Below are 27,275 nucleotides of genomic sequence, written 5' to 3'. Positions count from 1 at the left end.
ACAAACCAGTAGTCCGTGGCGCCGAGCCTCTGGCCGTCCTACCTGGTGTAGCTGGTAGACAGTCAGCACGTTAAAGACTAGCATCAGCGGGAAGGGCAGCAGGAAGCCCAGGACGATGGTGGAGAGGGCCACAGCCAGCGCCCACGTGCTGTATGTTTCAAATGGTGCCAAGAACAGGCACATCGGATCTGTGGCTTCTATCAGATGGATGTGAGCCACCTCTGGCAGTGGGATGAGGGCAGAAAGCACCCAGACACCCGCACATATTCCTTTCCGAACTCGGTTCTGATGTCGCTGCCAGAAGGGGGAGGAGCAGGTGAGTGTGACATACCGGTCTATGCTGAGGCAGGTTAGGAAAAAGATGCTGCTATACATGTTGGCAAAATAAAAGTAGTGTGTGAAGCGGCAGAAGAAGCTGCCCCACAACCACGTGTAGTCAAGGGTGACTTCCAGCATCCACACAGGCAGAGACAGGACGATACCCAAGTCAGCCACGGCCATGTGGAAGATGTAGAGATTGAGCAGTTTCCCTTGGCCCAGGCTTTTCCAATTGATGTAGATCACTAGCAGGTTCTCCACTAGCCCGACCACGAAGATGGCCAGGTAGAGTACAAAAAGGACCACACGCTTGGCGTTTTCATTGAGCTTGACTTCACACTCGGAGAAGGTGTGGTTAAAGAGATGTATCAATTCTGTCCAGTTATGGAAGGCATCCAAGTCACTGAAGAGCGTTGAGGAGGGGGGCTCAGAGGGACTTGCCCCCATCATGGAATTGGGAGTGGCTGACATGGGGGTGGCAGGTACCTATAAGAAGTGTGATGGGAAAAGACCTTGAGGATAAAATCATGCAGAGGACAAGAGGGGCTGGGATGTAGAAGATAGTTGTTGGTAGGATTTTAGAGTCTAAGAGAGGACAAGGGAAGGAGGAACCAGGAGAAGGGAAGAATCAGAGACTATTACTTTAAATACTTAAACAATCATTGCCTTTTAATTTTGACCCAAAAGCCAAGATGCTTTCCTTAACAGGCCTATAGTGCTAGGAGTTCCTAAGGATTGTATGTGCCCCAAAGAATTTCTTACTGTAAACCGGTCCTCTTCCCATACCCCTCCCCTTTTAACATCCCTCTAAGCCTTCCTCAGTTCCTGCTATCAATTTGAAGTGCCCCTTAAATGCTACCGGCCTCTTAAACCTCTGGTTTACAGGTATGGAAATATACATAACACCCCATCTGTAATCCAGCCCAGGACAAACATAAATCATTCCGTGAAAGCAGACCTGTTAAAAAGCCTAGAAAAGGGGCTCTTAACCTTTTCATGTGTCATCGACCTGTTTGGTAGTTCTGGTGAAGCCCCTTCTCAGAATAATGTGTTATTTTTTAAAAATCATAATCGAAGGAAATGCTAAATTTCAACTAGAGCCTAATAAAAATAAAAGGCTAATTTGTTTCTATCAGAGTTCATAGACTTCCTGAAATCTATCTGTGGCTTTAAAACCCCTGATCCAGTAGAATCCCAGAATATTAGAGTCTAAAGGTCAATCTGGCTTAACTCCCTCTTTTTACAGATAAAACGACTGAGGCCCAGAGCAGGGAAATGGCTTGCCAAAAATGAGCTAGAACCTGGTTATCATGCCTCCCAGTTTGGCACACTTTCCACTTTCTCCCTCCTCTAGAAGAAGGGCTTCATTTTGGGGAACACTTACCTAAAGCTCAGCTTGTTTATCTGGGGCTGCAAGGGTGTGCCCTGTTCTGAGAGTCGGAGAAGAGCCAGAGAGGTTATGGCAATGGGGGTGTGGGTTTAGTTGCTCTGCTTCTGTTCTCAGGGCCGCCCTCCTTACTCAGGAAACAGACCTCACTGGCTGACATTCTGTGGGAGGGGGCCAGGGGCTTTCCTGCATTCATCCATTCAACTGGAGGGGGAAGAGATGGACAAAAGATGGCAAAAGGATCTGGCCCTTCTGTTGCTTCCTTTCCTCCCCTAACCCTTCCTCACAAGCTTGCTTGGGACCCCTTTCTTCACTGCCTGATAACATGAAAGCCTAAAAGAAATCAGATTGTCCTGGGAAAGTCAGCTTTTAATGTTCCTGTCTCTCCCCTTCACACTTGCTCTATAGAGTCTCCCAGAACTGTAAGAATGGGAATCACTGCTCTTCTCTCCCTCTCTACCAAAGCACAGACTTTATCTTCTGATCTGAGGATGGGGAAAGGGCCACAGTTGCGGCAGGAAACAGGGCAAGAAGGATTTTAGACCTACGGGTGGCCGCAGGATGTCTTTTTTCCCTGGAAAGATCTTAGCATTGTGGTATGGAGGAAGGGTATTTGATAGGATGGCCCAGATGTCTATGATTTGCTTTTTCAGCGCTTCTCTTTAGGCTGTCTGCATACCAGGAGTGGACCGAGGGCTTGAACTTACATTAGGATCACAGGATTTAGAACTGGGAGGAACCTTAGTTGCCATAGGCCTGGAAAAAGCCAAATGTCCCTCACAGTTTTCAAGAAAAGAAGAGGATGGAGTCTATAAACTACTGTTTGGTGAGATTTCCTTTTGATCCTTGGCATAATCCAATTCAACAAGCATTTATTAAATGTTCACTTTATGTGTCACATACAAAAATCACTTGAAAATTACAACAATAAAAATAACTGATGATATTGTGGTTATGAGTATCAAGCAAGGTATATAATAAAAAGATGTATTTAGCTTGCCAAAGAGGTTTGCCACTATAACTGAGTGCTACAAACCCCTAAATATTGGCAAGTGATCTAAATTCATAATTACTCAAAAAAGTTTGGCCTAAATATCTCCACTGGAAGAACCAAGTGGTTGAAGAATGCCTATTATTCAGACTTTGATATGTAGTTGTCTTGGCAGAATATAGAAATGGTCTTGGACATATGGAAAATTAACTGAATTTCATAAGAACAAAAGATGTATTAAGGAAACTATAAAGTACCTTTATTGCCCCCAACCTTCTCCCATTTAGCTGGGAGGGGAAAAAAGAGACCAAAAAAAGGAGAAGTAGACACATTGCAAAAAGGCAGATTTGGGGAGTGTGACAGCTCAGGAAACAGAGAAATGTCATCTCCAAGGACCCTGACACTTGGAGCCCAGCAGAAAACTGCACCTGTACCTAAGTAAAACATCATAAGGATCTTATGAAGGAAGAAAAGACCTCCAGTAACCAAGAGCTATGATCTTTCTTTTTTCTTTTTTTTAAGCAGTTGGGGTTAAGTAACTTGCTCAAGGCTACATGCCAGTTATTTTTTGTGTGGGTGCCAAGTATCTGAAACCAGAACCAATCCGGGTCTCCCAACGCTCTTACTCACTGTGCCACCTGGCCACATATTCTCTGTATGTGTACCCCACTATATTTCTACCTCAAGTTTGAGTCCCCTCTCCCCAGCACCTGAGAAAGTACTCTGCTCTGGGGGGGGCAGGGGGGATGTTTGTACCACCTGTCTTTCTATGCCTGAATAGTAAATACCTTTTAGAATAGTTAATTGACACCACTAATTGATAATCAATGGGTAGTTCGCTAGTGGAGCTCCTGAGTGACAGTACTAGAAATCCCAACCTCTCAGGGTTGCCTTTGAGCCCTGAACGGGGAGTAAATAGCAACTGCCCCTTTGGGGTCTCCATACTCTGAAAGTGAGTGAAAATTAAGTGAGTAGCCCCAGATGGGGCATTACATAGAAAGGTCAAGATTCTGGGAGGAGATGAAGAGGAAGCACATGGGGCAACAGCTTGTTAAAAATCCACAAAGATAGGGACGGCTAGGTGACGCAGTGAATAGAGCACCAGCCCTGAAGTCAGGAGGACCTGAGTTCAAATCCAGCCTCAAACACTTAACACTTGCTAGCCCTGTGACTTTGGGCAAGTCACTTAACCTCAATTGCCCTCCAAAAAGAAAAAAAAATCCACAAAGTTTGTACACCAAGATCAAAGAATAGCTTCTAGTACAGTTTGGCTAGAATGTAGTATTCATGAAGGAGAATAATAGGAAATGAGTGTAAGAAGTTGGTTTGGAGCCAGATGGTGAATATATGTTAGGCTGAGAAGTGTGTATTTTTTTTCCTAGAGGCAGTGGGTAGTGTAGCAGCAAGCACCCCAAGCGTCCTCAGGGTTTGCTGCCACCACAGGTTCTTGGATCTGCTTTGTTAAAGGAAAGCAACTCAAAATGGGTTAACAAGCTAACTTTAATCACTCAAATATGTATCATTTACCTAGTTCAGGGGAAAGAGGTCAGCACCCCGAACTTCAGAATATACAGACAGAATTATCAAGTCAGAGAAACAGATCAAGTAGACAGATTTCAAACTGTCCAACCATTACATCCTTACCAAATCAACATCTGGGTTTCAACATCTGGGTTTTTCAAAGCCTGGGGGCTCTGGACAAGGGCTTTCCAGAGTTTCATCTGATCAAATCACAGAACACTTCTCAAAGTGAGCCCCAAAACAAAGCTACACATCAGGGCTTATATAGCCTTCTCCTGGCTCAGAGAATGTAACAACCTTTTGGACCCACTGGCCAATCAAAAAGTATCTACTAAAAAACAAGCCTCCTACCCCAGGCTCCAGGTGCACTTTAGCCTAGGGGCAGGGAAGATCTTTAAATTTACATTCCCATTACAGGTAGACACCAAAAATGGCAAATAAAGCTTTTAACAAGATCTCTGATACTCTTCTTGTGGCCAAGGTGGAGAGATATGGGCCACATTATAATATGGTTAAGTAGATTTAGAACTGATTGAATAGTTGGACCTAAAGAGTAGTTATTAAGGGATCAATGTCATTTTGTGGAGAAAGTTTTAGTGGGGAGTCCTTTGAATCTTTGCTATTTTGAAATAATCTATTTGTATCTTTAAAAAAAATTACAGGGGTGGCCAGGTAGCACAGAGAGTAAGAGCACCGGCTCCAGTGTTGGGATGACCTGGGGATCGAATTTGGGCTCAGATACTTAGCACCACACCCAGAAATAACTGGCCGTGTAACCTTGAGCAAGTTACTTAACCCTGATTGCTTTAAGAAAAAATTACAGATATTTTTGTTTTTTTTCAACATAAATTCTATTCATTATTATATTTCTCCCTTCTTCCGCCTTGAAGAGAGCCATTTCTTATAACAAAGAAAAAAAATTACACCAAACTAAACAACACATCAACTAATTTTAACATTATGAGCAAGCATTCCATACTTAGCCTAGGCCAAGCCTGACCCAGGCTGGACTGGCATTTAAGGCTCAGTGTTGGAAAGATGGCACTTTATAGGATATCTAACACTTAACAATAACTTAAAAAGATACTCAAGGATATGACACTGGTTCAGTTACTAGGGTTGAATGTAAAGTCCTACCCTTGGATTTAAGAAATCAATTTTGCAGACCTAGAATAGAGAAGCGACAGCCAGGCAAAGATTCTAGTGAAAGAGATGTAGGGGATTTTAATGGACTGCAGACTCGATGTGGGTCAACTGTATGATGTGGGAGCAAGGAGAAGCTGCATTGAGAGGTAGAGTACCCAGAATTAGGGAAGTAACATCCATGTTATGTTCTGCCCTTGTCAGATTTCATCTGGAGGCTTGTGTGGTGGTCTGCATGCTGTGTTTTAGGAGAGACACTGACAAGCTGGGGCATTTCTGGAGAAGGCTGACCAGAACTGGGAGGGGACTAGAAACCAGCCCATATGAAGAAGGGCTGCAGGATCTGGGAGCATTTTACCTGGAGGAGGAAAAAAACAGACAGACAGTTGTTTCCAAGTGTTTGAACTGTTATCATCTGGAAGTCATTAGACTTTCTCCAGATATACCTACAGGGTAGTCAGTAAGCATTTATTAAGCATTTTCTATGTGCCAAGGACTGTCCCTGTCTTTGAGGAGCTCATGTTTTAATGGAGAGTCAGGGTGCAGTAATCTCAAAGGGAACCCTCTGCCATTAAGGGGGACTGGGAAAGGCTTCTTATGGAAGGGGGGATTTGAGCTCAGAATTGAAGGAAGCCAGTGAAGATAAGGAGGGAGAGCATTCCAGACTGGAAGGACTGATGGTGTCACTGGATCTCAGAGTATGTGCAAGAGAGTAGGGTGTAAGAGGGCTGGAAAGAGGAGGGGACCAGGTTATAGAGGGCTTTAAATGCCAAACGGAGAATTTTACATTTTATCCTGAATGAAATAAGGAGCCACTGGAGTAGTAGCTTGAATAAGGCAGGGGAGGGAATGTCACATGGCCAGACTTTAGGAAAATTGGTAGCCTCGGGAAGGATAGAACAATGTTTTAGGTAAATAGATTTAGGTTTAACATAAGGAACATCTTTCCATCAGTGAGAGCTGTCTAAAAGGGGAATGGGCTGCCTTGGTTGATAGCGAATGACTTAAAGCAAAGGAACACTTATTGCCTGGAATCATAGGTCTAAAACTTACAGGCACCTGGGGCTCAGGGACACTGTGACTTTCCTGAGGGTGTGTCAGCAAAGGCAGGATTTGAACCTGGCCATCTAATTCCAGAGCCAGCCAGCCTTTTTCCATTGTACCCTAATAGATATTATAGAAGGGACGCCTGCTCAGATTTGGATTGGACTAGATGAAAAAACTGAGGCCCAGTAAGAGGAAGTGGCTTGTAGAACGTCACACAACTAGGAATAGCATAGCCAGGATTCAGACTCATGTTCTGTCCCTTCACACCAGGCCAGGCTCTCCCAGTAATCCTCTGTCCAAGTCCTTCTAGCATGTGCAGTGTGCTCTCACGGCAACCCAAGAAGGGGCATGGTGAGCTTACTTATGGAAGTGTGTGGGGCCTTGTAATGGAGGGCCCTGTCCCTAGTTCAGATCACGTCTGAGTATTCTGGAACTGTTTCCTGTCTGCTCACTTTGTGGTGAAGAATTATTTGCTGAGCCAAAACGGATAGAACATAGGAAAGGTCTGGTAAGAAGTTTGCCCTCTTCTTTTTCTTCCAGCTGACCAAGGGATGACTGTCTGTGCTCTCAGTGGTTAGTGGAGGTGGGAGAGGGAAGGTCATCCTACCCCAGGCAGGGCCAGCATGTGAGCTCATGGTCTCTTGAGAGGCAAGCCTGTGTCTAGAATGGGGCCACTTTATGGTGGTGTCTTCCTTCCTTGTGAGATCCTGAAAGGTTGGTAAAGCCCAAGAAGGAGCCAACCCTGAGGTCAAGCCACCTTAACCCACCCTTCCAGTGGACTGACCTGGCCTTTCAAATTCTAGGCAGCCGATTGTCCCAGTGGATAGAGTGCTAGTCAGGAAGACCTAGGTTCAAATCCTGCCCCAGATACTTACTTGCTGTGTGGCCCAGGGAAGGTCACTTAATCTCTGTGAGTTTCAATTTCCTCATCTAAAACTGAAAATGTAGAATGAGGATAATAATAGTACCTGCCTTACAGGGTTGAGATAATGAGTGAAGTGTTTTGCAAACCTTAAAACTACAGAAATGCCAGCTATAATTACTCCAGAAGCAGGCTCACCTAGTTCCTTACATGAGTTGACAGCAGGCAGAGCATACACATACGCTAGAAAGCCTGGTCCTGCACTGTCCACTTGTACTATGGAACGTGGAATATAGACCAGCCAATCCAACTCTCTTCTTGTTCTGATGAGGAAACTGAGGCCCAGAGAGGCCAAGTGATTTAATTGTTGTATCCAGGATCTCATTTGATCCTCATGATAACTCTGAGATAGGGGGTCAGAGGGTGCCATCCCTGTTTGACTGATGAGGAAACAAGAACTACAGAGCTTCACTGCCATGCACAAGGTGACACACACAAACCATGGCCAGAGGATGCTAGTTTTGATTCTGGGATGGCTTAACCCTCCCCACTCTCCCTCTAGCCCTAGATGGTGATGAAAGGGGATGATATTGTCTTCTTTGACTTTTTCATTCAGATTCCCACTGGGACCTTGTGCCATGTGGTTTGGGGTGGGGGGAGGGGGAATGGGACATCCCCCTAACCCTTCCCATCCCTCCATGTCCCCAACCCTACCACAGATGACAGTTTCTTCTCTACCTAAGATTCATCATAAGAAACCTTAACTCTGGCTTTCCTTGGTCCTTCCTACCCCATCACTCCCAGGAGAGGGAAAATCTTTAGGTCTAACTTAACTGGGGACAGGATGAAGGTACATAAGATTTTGGGGTTAAGAGAGAAGACTTGGGGAGATGGAATCTGTAGCATGTTCCTCATCCTGGAGAGACCATTTATAGTGTGGCTTGAGGATTCAGCCTGGAGGGGTACAGAATGGCCTGGGGCCCCATCCCTCCCAGTACATTTTAGTTGCTTACAGCTTCTGGGTCTATCAGCCCCTCCTGGGGATATTTCTCTTCCATTTAGAAATTCCCTATACCCATAAGTCTGGCCCGGATATAACAGCAGGACCTCTTAGATCCAGTGGACCTTTAGGCAGCCAGCTACCTCTGTAGCTGCTGCTCCATCAGCAGAAGATAAGTGATGGCACTGCAGTTTTCCTTTCTTTTTTTTTCTTTGTGGAGGGATGAGGGGAAATGTAGGAAGAGGGGGAGGGGTCAGAGGAAGAGCTGATTGGCTCCTCACCAACCAGGAGGGGCAAGGAACTTTGCCCCAAGCAGTGACTGCAAAACAATTCCTGGAACTCTCCCGTCTTTTTTCCCTTTTTGTCAAACTGGACAAGACATTCTGATCAACAATTAGAAAGGAAGGAAGGTACCAGGGAGGAGGGAGTGAGAGGTACAGATAAAGGCAGTCAGTTTTAGGGAGTGGGGGAAGGGAATGGGAAATCCTTGTTCTTGGGCTCTGGAGGATCCCCAGACAGAAAGGACTTATCTAAGGAGACCTTCCCCCTCTACTATCACTATGAGAGTTAACCCAGGTGGAGCGGAAATGAGGAAAGACATAGGAGTGTGACAGTGATGCCTGACACCCCTCCCCCACCCGTAGCTCAGATTCATCCAGATGGCCCCTGGCTAGAGAATCTGGGTCAGTACTGACATTAGGATGCCCAAATGTGTCAGCCCCAAAGACGCTGCTCCAGGCCATTCTGTCCCTCCCAGGCTGAATCCTCAACCCACACCATAAGTGGTATCTCTGGTATAAGGAACGTGCTACAGATTCCATCCCCCAGATGTTCTCTCTCAGCCCCCAAACCTTATTTATGGACCTTCATCCTGTCCCCAGCCATCTAGCATCTTCCCTTTGCCTCATCCTTTTCTCAGCTCTAAATCCTCCTGCCTAAACTCCTCTCCTTTCTTTGACTTGTATATGGTTAAGTTATGTGCTTGTGAAGAGTGAGGACGTCCAGACACATTCAGACTACAAGTCCTCCAAGAGAATATCTCACTGGAGAGTTACTCGAGGGGAAGGGAGAAAGGGAATATGCATTTATTAAGGGCCTGCTGTATGCCAGATACTGTGCTAGATTCTGTACAGATATTCTCATTTGATCCTTAACACTCCTGAGAAGTAGGTGCCCTTAGTATCTGTAATGGGAATGTAAATTTTAAAGATCTTCCCTGCCCCTAGGCTAAAGTGCACCTGGAGCCTGGGGTGGGAGGCTTGTTTTTCAGTAGATACTTTTTGATTGGCCAGTGAGTCAATAAGATTGTTACATTCTCTGAGCCAGGAGAAGGCTATATAAGCCCTGATGTGTAGCTTTGTTTTGGGGCTCACTTTGAGAAGTGTTCTGTGATTTGATCAGATGAAACTCTGTGAAGCTGTTGTCCAGGGCCCCCCAGCTTTGAAACCCAGATGTTGTTTGGTATGGATGTAATGGCTGGACAGTTTGGAAAGCTGTCTACTTGATCTGTTTCTCTGACTTGATAATTCTGTCTGTATATTATGAAGTTCGGGGTGCTGACCTCTTTCCCCTGAACTAGGTAAACGATACATATTTGACTGATTAAAGTAAGCTTGTTAACCCATTTTGAGTTGCTTTCCTTTAACAAAGCAGATCTAAGAACCTGTGTTGGCAGCAACCCTGGGGATGCTTGGGGTGCTTGCTGCTACAGTATCCTATTTTACAGTTGAGGAAACTGAGGCAGAGATTAAGCAGCTTGCCCAGAGCCCCACAGGAGTAAGTGCCTGAGGCTGGATTTGAACGAAGCCTTTCCTGATTCTGTCCACCCCGGCTCTAGGGAAGGCAGGAATGGGATAAATGAAGGAAGCCAGAGGCTCCTCTATTCAGGAAACTCCCTTAACAGCATAGAGGGAGGAGCCAGGGGAAGGAGGGGATGGGATCGCCTGGCCATGCTGGGCTCTTCCCTAGCACAGAGAGACTCTGCCGAGCTGGCTGCCACAGCCATATTCCCCTGTCCCTCTCTCCTGATCTCTCCAGTGACCCTGAAGCGCTCCTTTCTTCTCCCTTGTGAAAGACGGATTCAGGCAATAAGAGGTGACACTCTTCTGCTGGTCTTAGCTGCCAGTCCTGGATTTTCCCGTTCTTTAGCTGCTTCAGTCCTTAGGACATTTGCAGGCTTTGGCAGGCTTCTCTGATGTCTGCCACCACCATGAATGGCCACTCTGAGATACACTGATTCAAGTCTCCCTAATTGTCCTTTATTTTGGCTTCATTCACCACCACCAGTTAGGTTTTCTTCCTTTTTTGTAATTAAAAAAAATTTTAAACTTAGATACAAAATGAGAAAAGAAGAAAAAAGCATCAGCATGTACACAGCAGACCATAAGAGAGGATTCAACATAAAACAATAAATTTCCATTTCAAGAAAATCTGTATAATAAATAAACTACATTGTTTTTAAAGCTGCCCAGCTCTGTTGTTTTTTTTTTACTCTCTGTTGTGCACTTTTAATCTTATTTTTAAATTTTTTCCCCTCTCCCCCCCTACCTGAAAGAAGGCTGCAATTAAGCATGGATACATAGACATATACATAGATATCTATAAACATAAACACACACACACACACACATATATATATATATATATGACCATACTATGCTTATTTCCATTTATGATCTGTTTCCCTGAAGATGGATAACATCTTCCTTCATAAATCCAAATCTTTCCTTGTTTTTTTTCAATCAACCAGCTAATCATTTCCTATACCACAGCAATATTCCAACTGAATCACATCTTATCTGAGAAATTGTCTATGAAAGTTTTCCCCCCAATTTTTTGCATTCCTTCTATTCTTGGCTACATTGATTTATTTATACAAGAAATTTTTAATGTAAAATAATCAAAATTATCCTTTTTATGCTTTGCAATGCTCTCACCTTATAATTTAAGGTCTGATGCTGCAGAATCTGCTTCCTTTACATCATTTTCCCTTGGTTTTTTGGAAGTCCCTGACCTTTTGTTCTTACAAATGAACTTAGTTATTTTTTCTAACTCAGTAAAATGATCTTTTAGTAATTTAATTTGGATGACATTGAATAAATAGATTAGTTAAATAAAACTGTCATTTAAGAATTATATTGGCTTTACCTACACATGAATAATAAATTTTACTTAAATTATTTAGATCTGAGTTTATTTGTATAAAAAAGTTTTTTTTTTTTTTAGTTTTCATATGGTTCTTGTGACTGTTTTGGCAAGTATATGCTCAGGCATTTTATACTGTCTAGGTATTTTAAATGGTCTAAAACAATATTGCTGACAGTGTAGTTTCTCTATTTTTCACTTTTGATTAAATCTATTTTAACTTTGTCTGAGATCATGATTATTATCCCTCCTTTTTTTACATACTAAATTCTACTCCTGTCCTTTATTTTATCTTTGTGTGTATCTCTCATTTTTATGTTTCTTGAAAGCAACCTATTGTTGAATTCAAATTTTTAATCTGCTCTGTTTCCGTTTTACATTCATCCCATTCATATTTTAAGCTACAATTACTTGTGTATTATCCTCCTTCCTATTTTTCCTCACTGTCCTCTCACCCTGTTTACCCTATCCCTCCTCACTCCTCTGTTTTACTCCTACCTGCCACTTTGCCCTCCTATTCATTAACCAACACATCCCTTTAAGAGTCACTTCTTTTTCCTCTCTGCCCCATCCTGTCCCCTTGCCCTCATTTCTTTCTGAATTTAGAAGACTTTTACACACACATACACACACACACACACATTTATTTATATATGTTTTTCCCTCTGACCCATTCTCTCTCTCTCTTTTTTTTTGCTGGGCAATTGGGATTAAGTGACTTGCTGTGATAGTAATGGCAATTAAAGAGTCCCCTGTATTGGCTTGGTTTTCAAATTGATTGTATTAAAACCCAGAGTTTGTTAATCCCACCTGTGGGATGGGCTTGTTGATGTGAAAAGAAAGTCCTGAAGTGGGAGGAGCTGGTGATGTAGATTTGGAGAGACACTGGAGAGAGGCGGAAGATCTTTTTTGGAAGCAGCACCTCGTGGAGAGAGAGAGAGACTAAGAGGATTGCTGGTGGCCGCTTTGAATTGCCCTGGACTTTTGAGACCTGCCCCCTGAGCTGCCAAGGACTGAGGAGACATGGCTGTTTTGCTGGTACTTTGTCTGTCTGTTTTGATGTTATTTTGCCAGATTTGTCCACTGGTGAAAGACTGTCCTGTTGAAGAAGTCCTGGAACCTGGCATTTGGTTAAGAAGGCCTGAGACTGTCCTGCAGACAGAGAGTGAATACTGTCCACTGGTGAGGGACAGTACTGTTGTTGCAGGGGTCTGGAGACTGTCCTGCAGACAGAATGAATACTGTCCACTGGTGAGGGACAGTACTGTTGTTGCAGGGGTCTGGGAGCCTTTCTGTTGGTTCAGAAGCCCTGAAGAAGGATTTTCTTGTTGTATGTTTACAGAAATCCTGGGAGAGGGCTTTGCTAATGTGTTCAGGGGTTCTAGGACTGTTCTACAGACAGAGGATAAATTCATGAAGGGACTGGCAATGTATCTTATGGCCTTGCTAAGCCTTGTCTCCCCAGGAACTAAGATTGCTGAGAACTTGCCTCGTGTCAAGATGAAGAAAAGACCTCCATTTGGGTATTAAGTGCTGTGTTTAAACTTGATGTAACTCTGGGGTAGATTCAATTGTGATCCTAGGGGTGGGGAACTTTTGACCTTTTTGTGTTCTATGGTTGAGCAAATGAATGTATTTTACTTATGTTTGGAAACTAATCTCCATTTGAGAAGAGGGGCTTTGTGGTGGACTTAATTAAGGTATAGCCTAGGGGTGGAGAAGTATTTGGAACGGAGCCTTTGTAATTGATTGAATGATTGGAAAGTCCTGGGGTGGGGTAGGCCTTGGAGATTATTTAATCACACTTAGTAAATGCTGTATTTTGAATGATGTCATGTTTTGATCTTCTCTGTTCTGGGTTTGTTACTGAATAAAATAGAGAGCACCTATGCTGGTATTTTGAACCTGGGAAGTTGCCTTTCCTTGGCATTATATTACACTTGCCCAAGGTCACACAGCTAGTTTTTGTGTTAAGTGTCTGAGGCCGGATTTGAACTCAGGTCCTCCTGACTCCAGGGCCGGTGCTCTATTCACTGCACCACCTAGCTGCCTCGACCCATTCTCAATAAGAGCAAGGATCTGGCACCACCCACCCTCCCCCCTACTAACTTCTTATGTACCAGTTTTTCCTTGTATGCCTCATTTGTATGGGACAATTACTCCTTTTTATCTCTCCTTATAGTTTTTCTTTTAGAATCACCTCACTATATTCAGCTCAGCCTGTGCCTTTCTTCCAAACGGCCCAAATAATGATGACAATCATAAGAGTATTGCTAATATTTTCACATATATGAAGAATGCAATTTCACCTTATAATTGAAGACCTTATAATTATTATATAACAATTTATATTATTATATGTTATATGTAATTATATAATAATTTAATTATATAATAAAAAGACCTTATAATTGGTCTTTAATGTTTAATTTATATTTCTCCTGGATTTTATATGTTGAATTTTCCCTTAAGTTTTGGGGATTGAGTTTGCTAAATGTCCAATTTTTTTTTCATTCAGGATTATATTTAACTTTGCTGGGTAAGTTACCCTTGGTTGTAACCCCAGCTCTTTTGCTCCATAAAGGGTAATATACTTATGGTTCTTCAATGTAGTAGCTGCTAGGTCTTGTGTAATCCTTATTGTAGCTCCATGATATTTAAATTGCTTTTTTTTTCTTGTTGCTTCCAGTATTTTCCCCTTTACCTGGGAGCTTTGACATTTGGCTATAATATTCCTGTAAGTTTTCTTCCTGGGCTCTCTTTGTTAGATTTGGTATGAGTGGTGGATTTTATAGTTTTATGTTTTGGTATGATTGGTGAATTTTTTTCTATTTCTACTTTGCTTTCTTGTTCTAGAACTTTAGGGCAATTATCTTTGATAATTTCTTGTAATATTGTATCAAAAATTATTTTTACAATAGTTATTTTTACAATAGTTATTCTTATATTATTTCTCTTCAGTCTGTTCTCCATATTGGTTGTTTTTCTGATGAGATGTTTCACTTTCTCTTCTATTTTTTTTATTCTTTTGATTTGTTTTATGATTTCTTGGTGTCTTAGGATGCCATTAGCTTCCCCTTGCCCAATTCTAGTTTTTCTTAATTTCCATATAACTTGCAGAGTTTTATTCTTGTTTTTCCTTAAAACAAATTCTACAGAGTGTTACCCCCCAAACTCAGTAAAACATTTCATCATTTATAGAAAGACTTGCAAAGCATATTTTTGGAAATTCACAATACAGAAACTACATTTTAGTCATAAATTTGGTCTCTAATTAGCTTATAATACCATATATTTCTGCAGACTGGGAACAAAGATTCCTTCATCTGTGTCTTTTATCTACCTTCTAACTTGAGTTTAGAAAGGGAGAGAGAGGAGAGAGAGACAGAGAGAGAGAGACAGAGAGAGAGAGAGAGAGAGAGAGAGAGAGAGAGAGAGAGAGAGAGACTTTTTTACTCTTTCTCCTTTGGCTGACCAGGCCACAAAAAAAAATGTAGTTTGACTCACAAAACACAGATATTACAAGACAGACAGAAGAACACTTAAAAATTGGTGCATATAAGTAGAAGCCTCCTTGCAGGTCAGATTTGGGACTTTTCTATCTTATGCCAAATTTTTTCTTCTATTTTAGTTACACCCCCTGCCACCTTCCCCTTTCAACTGAGAAGAATCCCTATTTCGAGACTTCCCCAAGCCCTTCTTCCAATTTATTTATTTATTTTTAGTTTTCAGCATTCATTTCCACAAGATTTTGAGTTACAAATTTTTCTCCCTGTCTTTCCCCTAACCCCACCCCAAAATAGCTAGCCTACTGAATACCCCTTTCCCTAATCTGTTCTCTTATATCCTCCCCCATCTCCCCACCCAACTTTCTAGTAGGGCAAGATGGATTTCTGTACCCCAGTGCATCTTATATCTGTATATCTTATTTCCCAGTTGCATGTAAAAACTTTTTTTTAATATACATTTATTTTTAAAACTTTGAATTCCAGATTTTTTCCCTTCTTCCCTCCTCACCCACCCCCAGCCAGAAGATAAGCAATTCAATGTAGGTTGTACATGTGTAGTTACGCAAAACATTTCCATAGTATGTATATTGTGAAAGACTAACTATATTTCCCTCCATCCTATCCCACCTCTCATTATTCTATTTTCTCCTTTGACCCTATCCCTTTTCAAAAGTGTTTGCTTTTGACTACTCCCTCCACCAATCTGCCCTCCCTTCTGTCATCTCCCCTTATACCCTTCCTCCCTACTTTCCTGTAACATAAGATACCCAATTGAGTGTATATATTATTCCCTCCTTAAGCCAAAACCAATGAGAGTCAGGTTGACTCATTCCCTTTCACCTCTCTGCTTTTCCCCTCCATTGTAACAGTTTTCTCTTGCCTCTTTTATGTGAGATAATTTACCCTATTCTGTCTTTCCCTTTCTCCTTCTCTCAATATATTCCTTTCTCACCTCTTAACTTTATTTTTTAGACATCATCCCTTCATATTCAACTCACCCTGTGCCCTCTGTCTATGTATACATATACATACATAAACATACATACACACATATATACATACATATAAATATACATATATGTATATATTCCCTTCAGCTATCCTAATACTGAAAAAAGTCTCATGAATTACAAATATTGTCTTTCCACATAGGAATGTAAACAGATCAACTTTAATAAGTTCCTTATGATTTCTCTTTCCTGTTTACCTTTTCATGCTTCTCTTGATTCTTGTATTTGGAAGTCAAATTTTCTGCTCAGTTCTGATCTTTTCATCAAGAATGCTTGAAAGTTGTCTATTTCATTGAATGACCTTATTTTCCCCTGAGATATTATACTCAGTTTTTCTGAATAGGTGTTTCTTGGTTTTAATCTTAGCTCCTTTGCCCTCAAGGCCTTTGATCCCTTAATGTAGAAACAGCTAGATCTTGTGTTATCCTGATTGTGTTTCCACAATACTCAAATTGTTTCTCCATCTGACTACTTGTAATATTTTCTTCTTAACCTGAGAACTCTGGAATTTGGCTACAATATTCCTAAGATTTTTCTTTTTCAAGAGGCGATTAATGAATTCTTTCGATTTCTATTTTGCCCTCTGGTTCTAGAATATCAAGACATTGCTTGATAATTTCTTGAAAAATGATGTCTAGGCTCTTTTTTTGATCATGGCTTTCAAGAAGTCCAATAATTTTTAAATTATCTCTACTGGATCTATTTTCCAGGTCAGTAGTTTTTTCAATGAGATATTTTGCATTATCTTCTATTTTTTCATTCTTTTGGATCTGTTTTATAATATCTTGATTTCTCATAAAGTCATTAGCTTCCATTTGCTCCATTCTAATTCTGAAGGAATTATTTTCTTCAGTGAGCTTTTGGACCTACTTTTCCATTTGACCAATTCTGCTTTTTAAGGCATTCTTCTCATTGATTCTTTGAACCTCTTTTGCCATTTGAATTAGTTAGTTAAATTTTAAGGTGTTATTTCCTTCAGTATTTTGGGGGTCTCCTTTACCAAGCTGTTGACTAGTTTTTCATGATTTTTTTCCATCACTCTCATTTTTCTTCCCAATTTTTCCTCTACTTCTCTTTCTTGATTTTCAGCATCCTTCTTGAACTCCTCCATGACCTGTGACCAATACATATTTTTCTTGGAGGTTTTTGATGCAAGAGTTTTGACTTTGTTGTCTTCTTCTAGTTCTGGTTTTGGTCTTCTTTGTCACCAAAGAATGATTCTATAGTCTGATTTATCTTCCTCTGTTTGCTCATTTTGTTAGTCAATTACTTGAATTTTGAGCTCTCTGCCAGGGCAGAATTCTGCTTCCAGAGTGGACAGTGCTGTGTCCCAAAATTTCTGGGGTTTTGCACAGCTATTGTCAGTGCTACTTCTAGGCACTGACCTCAGAACTATGAATAGGATTCCCTCTTCACAGCCACCATAAGCTCTGCCATGCCAGCACTCCTCCTTACCCCAGGACCACCACCCAAGACAGTGACCCAGATCCAAGCAGGGCAAAGCAAGAGAATCCTGCCTCAGTGCCAGCAAAGAGATTCCTGCAATTCCACCACCATCTGTGGACCTGGAGCTCTGGAAGCAGCCACCCTGCTGCCACCGCCCCTGCCACCTCCACCACCCCAGGGGCAGGGACCAGACTATGCTCTTCTCTCACAGAGATCCAACAGAGTTTCCCCACCCACCTTTTACTTTCTCTTTGACGTTAATGGGTTGAGAAATCTGGAAACCATCACAGCTGACAGTGATTCAGTCCCCTGGGGTCTGCTCCAATCAATCTGTGTCACTGATCTGTGCTGGCGTGGTCCACATGGGACTGCGCTCTGCTCCCAGGCTGGTGTGGTAGCTCTTCCTTTCAACTTACCAGACTGACTTCAGCTGGAGATGTATTTCACTCTGTCATTTTGTGGGTTCTATAGCTCTAAAATTTGTTTAGAGTCATTTTTTACAGGTATTGGATGTGGTTGGGGTGTGAACTCAAACAAGTTCCTGCTTTTACTCTGCCATCTTGCCTCTGTCCCCTTCCTTGATCTCTCTTATTTAATTTTTAAAGTTCTTCCAGGAACTCATTTTGTGCTTGGGATTATTTGACATTTCTCATTGAAAAACGAATGACTTTTTTAGCTCCATTATCTTCCTCTGAATATGAACTCAGATTTTCTTTATCCGCATAGTAACTGTCTGTGGTTGGGTTTTTTCTCCTTTGCTTACTCATTTTTATTTATTAATTAATTTAGTTATTTATTGATTTTATTTTGTTTTTAGCTGATATTAGTGTAATCAAGTTATAGTCCTGAGGTCCTTCTTATTGTTATTTTCTGAGGTCTGTCTCAGGGCCTAACCTTGGGCTCTCCTCTCCACTCCGAAGCCAAAACCAGCCCCCCTAGCCACACTGCCCTGCAAATGATCTTGCTCTGTGCAGTCCCTCTGATGGCTGTAAATTACAACTGTCCTCTCTGCCATAGAACTGAAACCAGAGACTCTGCTCTCCTGCAAGTGCCCACAGTCAACAAGGTCCCTGCCCCTCAATTACCACCAGTTTTCAAAATTTTCAGAAGAAACTTTTACTGAGAGCCACAGTAACAGCGAGAATAATAGTAATGGATATTTCTGTGGCATTTGAAGGTTTTCATTTTCTGGTCTATTCATAAATGCTCTTCAAAACATCTTTTATGCCACTTCGTGCTCATAAATCACAATTGGTCACCTTTCCCACTTAATCTCACTTTGCATATCTCCATTGCCCTCTGATCACTTGAAGTTTTGATTCTCCTGAGATCATGGTATTGCTTGATTTGAAGCCAGATGGCACCTATGGAAAGATATGTGTTCTTATAAAGATGGGCTTTCTCATCAATGATCTTCTTGAAAGGATGAAAAACTTATCATAATAAAATAAGGAAGGGGTAGGCAACCCAAGGAAAGCATAGAAATGGATAAGTTTATAGAATTCAGGTTTCTGTTTCTAATTGAATAAATGTCTGACCTCAGGTGGACTTGGGAGATGGGGATGGAACTTTGCCATCTCTTCCATCCTGTCCCAAACGCCTCTTTTTTTAGATTTCTGACACATGCTGAAGGAGCCCTCAGAGAAACTATTCCCTACATGTAGTTAGGGTTAAGTATTTGGTTGGAAGGGAGTCAGGCCTTCTTTCCCTATTAAGGGATAACACTCAAGAGAGCAACTTGAACCTAGAAATTATTTCCTCTAGACTAACAATATTTAGGAGAGCGTTTATACACCTGTACAGTTCTAACCTAGGACCTTCTCTCTCTGAGGAGAACAAGACGGCCAGCCTTATGGCTTCCCTTACTGGCAGAAATCAGTCTCCCTTGGAGAAGGGATGGTGGAGAAGAGACTTTAGGGCTATCAATTCATGCTTCTTTGCAAGCCGAGTCTAGATAGATCATTGTGGACTCACATGAATAACACATATGCCCTCTCTTCACTGACTGTATTCTCTATCCCACCATCTTCTTTTTCAGTGTAACTCCCTCTCTGGGCTCACTCCTCCAACCTTAACTCTCAGGGATGGTTTGGGCCCCAAGAGAATCAATTGCTACCTCAGGTTGGAGGTGGAGGCTATTACCCTGTGTAGAACTACCCCTCAAACTAACTCTTGAGCTATTAACTCTTAAGCCCCCAGTCCCTTAGCTAGTAACCTAATTTAGGATTTTTTGTTTGTTTTATGTAAACATATCACCCAGAAAGACCAGTAATCAATCAATAATCAATAAACATTGATTAAGCACCTAATGTGTGTCAGGTATGATACTAAGCAGTGGCCTGGGGCACACTCTGCACAGATGATTTTCAGTTGATGCGTGTGCTCACAGACTTGGAGATGGGAGTGAGGCACATTTGTAGAGAATGCACGTGCCAGCGGGGTGCCTCCCCACTCCTGGCCCTTGGAAGTCCTCTTCTCCTTTTGTGGAGCCCTCTGTGACCCCACACCCTCCTTAGCACTCTGCTGTGCTCCAAGGATTCCTTAAGTGGCCTGGCCTTCACCACAAAGGGTTACTGTCCCTGAAGGCACCGAGCCTCTGCCTCTTCCACTGCAGTGGCACCATGGTGAAGTGGATAGAGTTCTGGGCCTGGAGTCAGAAAGACCTGAGTTCGAATCCAGCTGCAGACGCTTACTGGCTGTGTAGCCCTGGGGAAATCACTTCAGCTCTGTCTGCCTTGGTTTGCTCATCTGTAAAATAGGGATGATGATAGCACCCACCTCTCAGGATTGTTGTGAGGATCAAAGTGCCTGGAGCATAGTAGGCTCTATATAAATGCTTGCTGTTGCTATTGCTACTACTATTGCTGTTAGTGGATTGCTACCAGTCTGGCAGGTACCATCATCAATGCCATGGCTACAGACAAGACCTTTTGACCCTTATAAGGTTGCTGCCTGGACAGTATGAAGCACAAAGAGACAGGGGAGACCAGATGCACAAGCTGCCATGGCCAGGGTGGAGGGTAGCAGTAGGGGAATGGGGCAGCTGTCTTTTCATCTACCCCTCTGCTCTGAGTGGTCGTGCCTTTATCAAAGCTGAAAGGAAAAGAGAGCAGTAGAGGGTCAGGTGGCCTTTTTAGGGGTGCTCAATTCTGGCTCAGCAGCCAAGGAGGGAAGTCTTTCTTATCAGAGGTATAAGCCCCTGACTCAAGCGTGACCAGAAGGCAGCTTGACCTGGATGAAGATTCAGGAAAGGAGACTGAGAAAGAGTGGTCCAACAGGTAGGAGGAGACAGGGTAGAGTTGATGTCACGGAAATCTAGAGAGAAGAGAATATCGACAGTGTCAAAGCCTTCAGGGAAGACAAAGGGAATGAGGGCCCCGGAGAAAATACCTTTAAATTTGGCAATTAAGACATCACTGGTAGCTTTGGAGAGGGCAGTTTCTGTTGAGTGATGAACTAGGCAGTAGAGTTAAGGAGTGAAAGGGAAGGAAGTTTGGGGGTTAAATTCACTGTGTCCTTCTTGGATCACTTCCCCGTAAGGCTTCTACCTATGATCAGTATCTTACCTTGAATTTCAAAAGAGAAGACGTGGTGCCGGTCAGTCACTTCAGGTGGGGAGGCGATGGTCTTATAGACTCTGTTTCAAAGGAAGGTCTTAGATTTTGTTCTTCCCACTTTCCTAAAGGAAAGGGTCTGGAACTGATTTTAGATTAGAGAAAAACAAATTCTTAATATTTCTTCAGAAACTAAAAAAGGAAAAAAATTTAATATGCTTTCACATATGCTTGGCTAGAGCGGTCACAAATTTAGAGTGCATTAGTCATGAGGCACATTTGTAGGGAAGATGTGTTGAGGAAGGCAACTCATTTCTCCAACACTGCAGGGCCTTAGTGTCATTTCTTTACTCCTGAGGTTTGAGAGTGAGAGGAAAAATCATTTTTTTCTAAGCAGAGACTGAAGGTGGGAACTAGAACTCTGAAAGCTCTGGGAGATACAGACACAGACAGAGACAGAGAGAGACTATTTGTTAAAGTTAATAATCTCCCAGAGTTCATAGGCAGAAAACATGCATATAGATACATAACTCTTAACTTTTCCTTTTGAATCCAATGTGGGGAAACTGAGTAATGGCAACTAGGTGTAATTTACCTGAGGGTGTCTTTTGATGTTATATGCTGTGGCAGTTGTCTAGTCTTCCCCCTGGCACTCAAAGACCTTTTATTCCTCCATTCTTAGGAACTGATGCTCAGACCTGGACATACTACCCCTTTAGCGGACCACCTTTCACCCCCAAACACCATGTTCAAATTCATTGTTTGCTATGGTGTAGTAAGATCCCATTATATTAATTGCCACAAAATTCAACCATTACCAAATCTCATCTCAGCATCCTCTGCCCCTGGAGCCCCTCCCTTCTGATTGGAGAGAGCTCTTCCTTGATCCCCCAACTATTTAAGAAGGGTTTTCAGGGAATTCACTTCATTATTTCCCACCCCTTGCTTTCCTTGGACTTCATGATCTTCAGAAATTCAACATTCATCAAGATGATATCAACTTTGGAACTCCTTCCTCCTCAGATCAATTCCCTCCCTAGTTACAGGTCTTCATTATGTACCTTTGATGGGTAACTTCCCTCCCCAACAGTCAGTACAATGCCTGGCACATAGTAAGTGCTTATAAATGTTTCATAACAGTAATAATAATAGTTAACTTTCAGAGAAATAATTACTAGAGTCTAAATGAATATTGAAGAATACTTTTTTTAAAAAAATTTTTGCAGGTTTTTTTGGTCTATTTCTAAATATGGCTAATTGTAATGTAATGCCAAGCAAAGGCAACTTCCCCAGGTTCAAAATACCAGCATAGGTGCTCTCCATTTTATTCAGTGACAAATTGAGAACAGAGAGAATCAACATATAGCATAATTCAAAATACAGCATTTACCAAGTGTGATTTAATCAAGTACTACCCCACCCCTGGACATTAATTCATTTAATCAATCACAAAGTCCCTCTTCTAAATACTACTCCACCCCTAGGCTGTACATTCATTTAGTCCATCACAAAGCCCCTCTTCTCAAATGGAGATTACTTTCCAATCATAAGTAAAGTACATTTATTTGTTCAATCACAGAGCACAAAAAGGTCAAAAGTTCCCCACCCTTGGATCACAATTGAATCTACCCCAGAGTTACAATAAGCTTAAGCACAACATTTAATACCCAAATGGAGGTCTTTTCTTCATCTTGACACTAGGCAAGTTCTCAGCAACCTTTGTTCCTGGGGAGACAAAGCTTAGCAAGGCCACAAGATACATTGCCAGTGTCTTCATTAATTCATTCTCTGTCTGAGAACAGTCCTAGGACCCCTGAAAACATTAGCAAAACCCTCTCCCAGGATTTCTGTAAACATACAACAAGAAAATCCTTCTTCAGGGCTTCTGAACCAACAGCAAGGTTCTAAGACCTCTGCAACAACAGAACTGTCTTTCACCAGTGGACAAATTTGGCAAAACAACATCAAAACAGACAGACAAAGTACCAGCATAACAGCCATGTCTCCTCAGTTTTTGACAGCTCTGGGTGACAGCTCTCAAAAGTCCTGGGCAATTCAAAGTGGTCCTCAGCAATTCTCTAAGTCTCTCTCTGCCTCCAAGGTGCTGCTTCCAAAACGTTCTTCTGCCTCTCTCTTTTCTTTGTGTCTCTCTAAATTTACATCACCAGCTCCTCCCCGTTCAGCACTCTCTTTTCACGTCAACAAGTCCATCCCACAAGTGGGATTCATAAGCTCTGGGTTTTAACACAATCAATTTGAAAACCAAGCCAATACAGGGGGATCTTTATATTCCATTACTATTACACTAATATAGAATATGTTTTGCATGACTGTACATATATAATCTATATCAAATTGTTTGCCCTCTCAAGGAGGGGGACGTGAGGGAGGGAGAGAATTTGGAACTCAAAATTTTTAAAAATGAATGTTAAAAATTGTTATTAGGAAGCAGAACCAAGATGGCGCATTAGGGGCAGCTATTCAGCCAAATTCTCCCAACATTCTTCTCCAAACAATTTTAAAATAATATCTCAAATCAAATTTTCAAATAGCAGAGCCAACAAAAAGTCAAGGTGGAATATTTTTCCAGCCTAAGAAAACTGAAGAGGTAGGCAGGAGAAGTCTATAACATAGGGTAGAGATCTAGTGGAGACAGTAGGCACAGAAGCAGCAGCAGCAGCTTCAGGACCTCTCAGCCCAGAGACAGCTGCTCAAAAAGAGATTACAGGGGACCCTTTACTGGCACTGGGTACAGTTGGTGCTGATTGGCAACTCAATTGCTCATTCATGGTTCAGGGTGGAGAAGAGCACTAGTGTTGATTTTAAGGAAGCAGCGGTCCTGGTCACAATGCCAAAGCAAAGAGGAGTGCTAGTGAGTATAGTTTTAGGACACAACAATGTGAAAACAGCTACTTTAAAAAAAACCTCAAAGAAAAATTATAATTGAACCCAAGCCCAATAAGAATTTCTGGAAGGTAACCTGTTTACATTCATATATGGGAATATGATACATGTAACTCCTAAGAACTTTACCATTATTAGGGCAGTTAAAAGGGGTTTAAATAGATAGTGGGCATGAGTTGATTATGTTGGAATGATCTCCAAAAAAATTGAAGGGGGGAGAAAGAAGGATGCACTGGGAGAAGGGAGAGGTAAAATGGGGAATTTTTTCTCATATAAAAGAGACATGCAAGGAAGAGCTTTTACCAATGGAGGGGTAATTGGGGGAGGGTTATAGCAGGTTATAATGCTTGAACCTCACTCTCATTGGAATTGGCTCAAAGAGGAAATAACATACACACTCAGATGGGTATAGAAATGTAACTTACCCAATAGGGAAATAAGAGGGGAAAGTCATAAGAGAAAAAGAGAAATGACAAAGGGAATCATGGATCAAAGGAAGCAGTGGTTAGAGGCAAAACAGACTTTTAAGAAGGATAAAAAGAAAGAAAAAGAGAAGAGACAGAAGAAAATGGAATGAAGGGTAATACACATTAATCGTAACTAAATGTGAATGGGATGAGCTCACTCATAAAATGGAAACAGATAGCAGAATGGATTAGAAACCAGAATCCAACAATATGTTGTTTACAAGAGTCACACTTGAAACAGAAAGATACACACAGAGAGTTAAAATAATGGGTTAGAAGGGGCAGCCAGGTGGCTCAGCGAGTAAGAGCACCAACTCCAGTGTCGTGATGACCTGGGGATCAAATCCGGGCTCAGATACTTAGCACCACACCCAGAAATAACTGGCCGTGTAACCTTGAGCAAGTTACTTAACCCCGATTGCTTTAAAAAAAAATAATGGGTTAATAATATGCTTCAGATGAACTAAGAAAGACAGGGGTAACAATAATGATTTCAGACAAAGCAAAAGGAGACCTGATTAAAAGGGATAATCCTAATTAAATTCTTATTAAAAGGGAAACTACATTTTACTAAAAGGTACCATAGACAATGAAGTCATATCAAAAAATTTTACCTTAAGTTTCTCTGATGATGACCTCATTTCTCAAATACATACTGAGTACAGAACTAAGTCAAATTTATAAAAATAAGAGCCATTCCCCTATTGATAATCAAAGGATATGAGCAGGCAGTTTTCAGAAGAAATGAAAGCTACATACAGTCATATGGAAAAAGTACTCTAAAATCACTATTGACTAGAGAAATGCAAATTAAAACAACTCTGAGGTACCACCTCACACCTATCAAAATGACAAATGTTAGAGAGGATGAAGGGAAAATAGATACACTAATGAATTGTTGGTGGAGTAGTGAACTGGTTTAACTGAGAAACAACTTGAAACTAGGACCAAAGGTCTATAAAACTATGACTGTTGACCCTTTGACCTCACAATACTAGATCTGTATCACAAAGAGACCAAAGGAAAAGGACCTAGATATACAAAATATTTATAGCAGCTCTTTTTGTTGTGGCAAAGAATTTGGAAATCAAGAAGATGTTCATAAGGTGGAGAAAGACTAAACAGGTTGTGGCATATGATTGTGATGGAGAACTATTGTGCTTTGGGATATGATGAGAGGAGTGGCTTCAGAAAAACAAGGCAAGATCTTTTTGAACTTAGCCAAATTGAAGTGAGAACAGCCAGGAGATCATTATGCCCAGTAACAGCAATGTTGTAACGGTGATCAATTGAGAAAGGCTTGGTTAAATCATCAATACAATGATCCAAGATAATTCCAAAGGACTTGCGATTAAAAAAAAATGCTATCTATCCACCTCCAGAGAGAGAACTGATGACTCTGAGTGCAAATTGATGTATAATTTTCTTGGGTTTTTTTTGCAATATGCAACAATGAAAATATATTTTGCATGATTTCATATGAATAATTGACACCACATTGCTTGTCTTCTCCGTGGGTGGGAGAGGAAATGTGAGGGAGAAAAGGAATTTGAAACTCAAAAAAATTTTTTTGTTGTTTTTTGGAGGGCAATTGGGGTTAAGTGACTTGCCCAAAGTCACACGGCTAGTTTTTGTGTTAAGTGTCTGAAGCCGAATTTGAACTCAGATCCTCCTGGCTCCAGGGCCAGTGCTCTATTCATTGCACCACCTAACCACCCCCATTGAAACTCAAAATTTTAAAAGAAAAGAATATAAAATAAATAATAAAAAATTAAAAAGTTGGTTATAACATATATTTTGAAAAAACAAAATATAACATTTTTTCACTTCAAAAAATGAACTTTTTCACCCCCAGCCCACTTCCCTTCTGCCAACTCAAAATGTGCCATTTAGCAGGAATTATTGTCTCTCTGTGATGCAGAATTCACTACCCATCCCCCCACTCCCGCCCTACCTTTACAGTCTTTGAAATCTCTTTCCCAGTCATTCAGTAACTATTGGATTCCCTTTCCCCAAAGTTCATGGGAGAGAGCAGGCAATTGCCCCAGGAAGGAGGTAAGGAGCTCAACTCTTCAGAGAGGATCTGAAGTTCAGACATCTACAGATCCAGATCTGGACACTTTAAGTCAGGTAAAGTTTCTTCCCTGGGGCTCTCAGGGCATTAGCCTATCCCTTCTTGTCCTTGATCCCCACCTCTCTCTTCTAGTCATCCTCCAGCATGAGGAGGGAGAAGCCTAAGACTTTAATCTGGAATAGAAAGACCTTTCTCCCACTTACCCTCCATCTTTCACATACTACACAGCTCTAGAGGACAGAGTGAGGACTGATAGCCAAAGTGGAGACCACTGCTTAGTAACATCTCCCTATCTCTCCCTTTAGCCCAACAAATGCTGCCTCTTCTGCAGTTCTGGCAAGAAATAGGAAAGGGGCACTAATACTTTTTTTTTTTTTACTAATTCCTCATCTTACTCTTTTATCAACAACAGTAGTGACTGTTTCTATCTGGATCTGAACAAATATAAGAGAAGAATGAGAAAAATAGTAGGAGTGGCAACAGCAGCAGCTGGGGTTATTTTTATATAACACTTTAACATCTGCAAAAAATCTTGTCCTCAGAGGAACCCAGGAAAGCTCTACTCCTCACCCCCCCCCATTCTTTTCTTCCTTCCCTTTTCCCTTTTCCCTCCCCTTCTCCTGGAAGTTTTGATGGACTAAAAGAGGGAGAATTCCTTCCTTAAGTTGAGGGGTGGTACTATGTAGAGTTTAAGGGGACTGAGTTAAATTGGGAAGGGGTGAATCATAGGATCCTAGTTTTTAGAGTGAGAAGGGGTTTTTCATTTAGGGGAATTCATTTAGAACGGGGGTGGAATAGGATGGAGGGAAATATAGTTAGTCTTTTACAACAACAGCAAACAAACAAAAAGAATTCATTTAGACTGGTGTATTTTTTATACACAAGGAAGCTGCAATGG

General features: G+C 41.6%; 2 protein-coding genes across 3 annotated transcripts in view; one reads left to right on the top strand and one right to left on the bottom strand.

The window, feature by feature from the left end:
• The window catches only part of GPR182 (G protein-coupled receptor 182), an 8,836-nt gene extending 5,858 nt beyond the window's left edge, over nt 1-2,978 (bottom strand). Inside the window, exons 1-2 of the mRNA XM_069081327.1 lie at nt 1,703-2,978; nt 1-804 (exon numbers count right to left, since the gene is read on the bottom strand). The exon at nt 1-804 is cut by the window's left edge and continues 5 nt beyond it. Coding sequence (XP_068937428.1) covers nt 1-789 — 789 coding nt within the window. The 5' untranslated portion in view covers nt 790-804; nt 1,703-2,978. The remainder of the gene's footprint in view (nt 805-1,702) is intronic.
• The window catches only part of LOC138154863 (retinol dehydrogenase 16-like), a 50,768-nt gene that overhangs the window by 10,191 nt on the left and 13,302 nt on the right, over nt 1-27,275 (top strand). The window contains exon 1 of one of the 2 annotated variants that reach the window (XM_069079880.1): nt 26,321-26,433. The exons of the other annotated variant lie outside the window; for it this stretch is intronic. The gene's annotated coding sequence lies outside the window, so the exon portion shown is untranslated. Of the gene's footprint in view, nt 1-26,320; nt 26,434-27,275 lie in introns of those variants that run through there. 2 annotated transcript variants of the gene reach the window in all.

Source organism: Petaurus breviceps, unplaced genomic scaffold (genome assembly GCF_028583685.1).
Source record: "Petaurus breviceps papuanus isolate PSGF00001 unplaced genomic scaffold, PetGlider_PUasm1.0 154, whole genome shotgun sequence".
Classification (NCBI taxonomy): Eukaryota; Metazoa; Chordata; class Mammalia; order Diprotodontia; family Petauridae; genus Petaurus; species Petaurus breviceps.
This window is presented reverse-complemented; position numbering and strand designations above follow the sequence as displayed.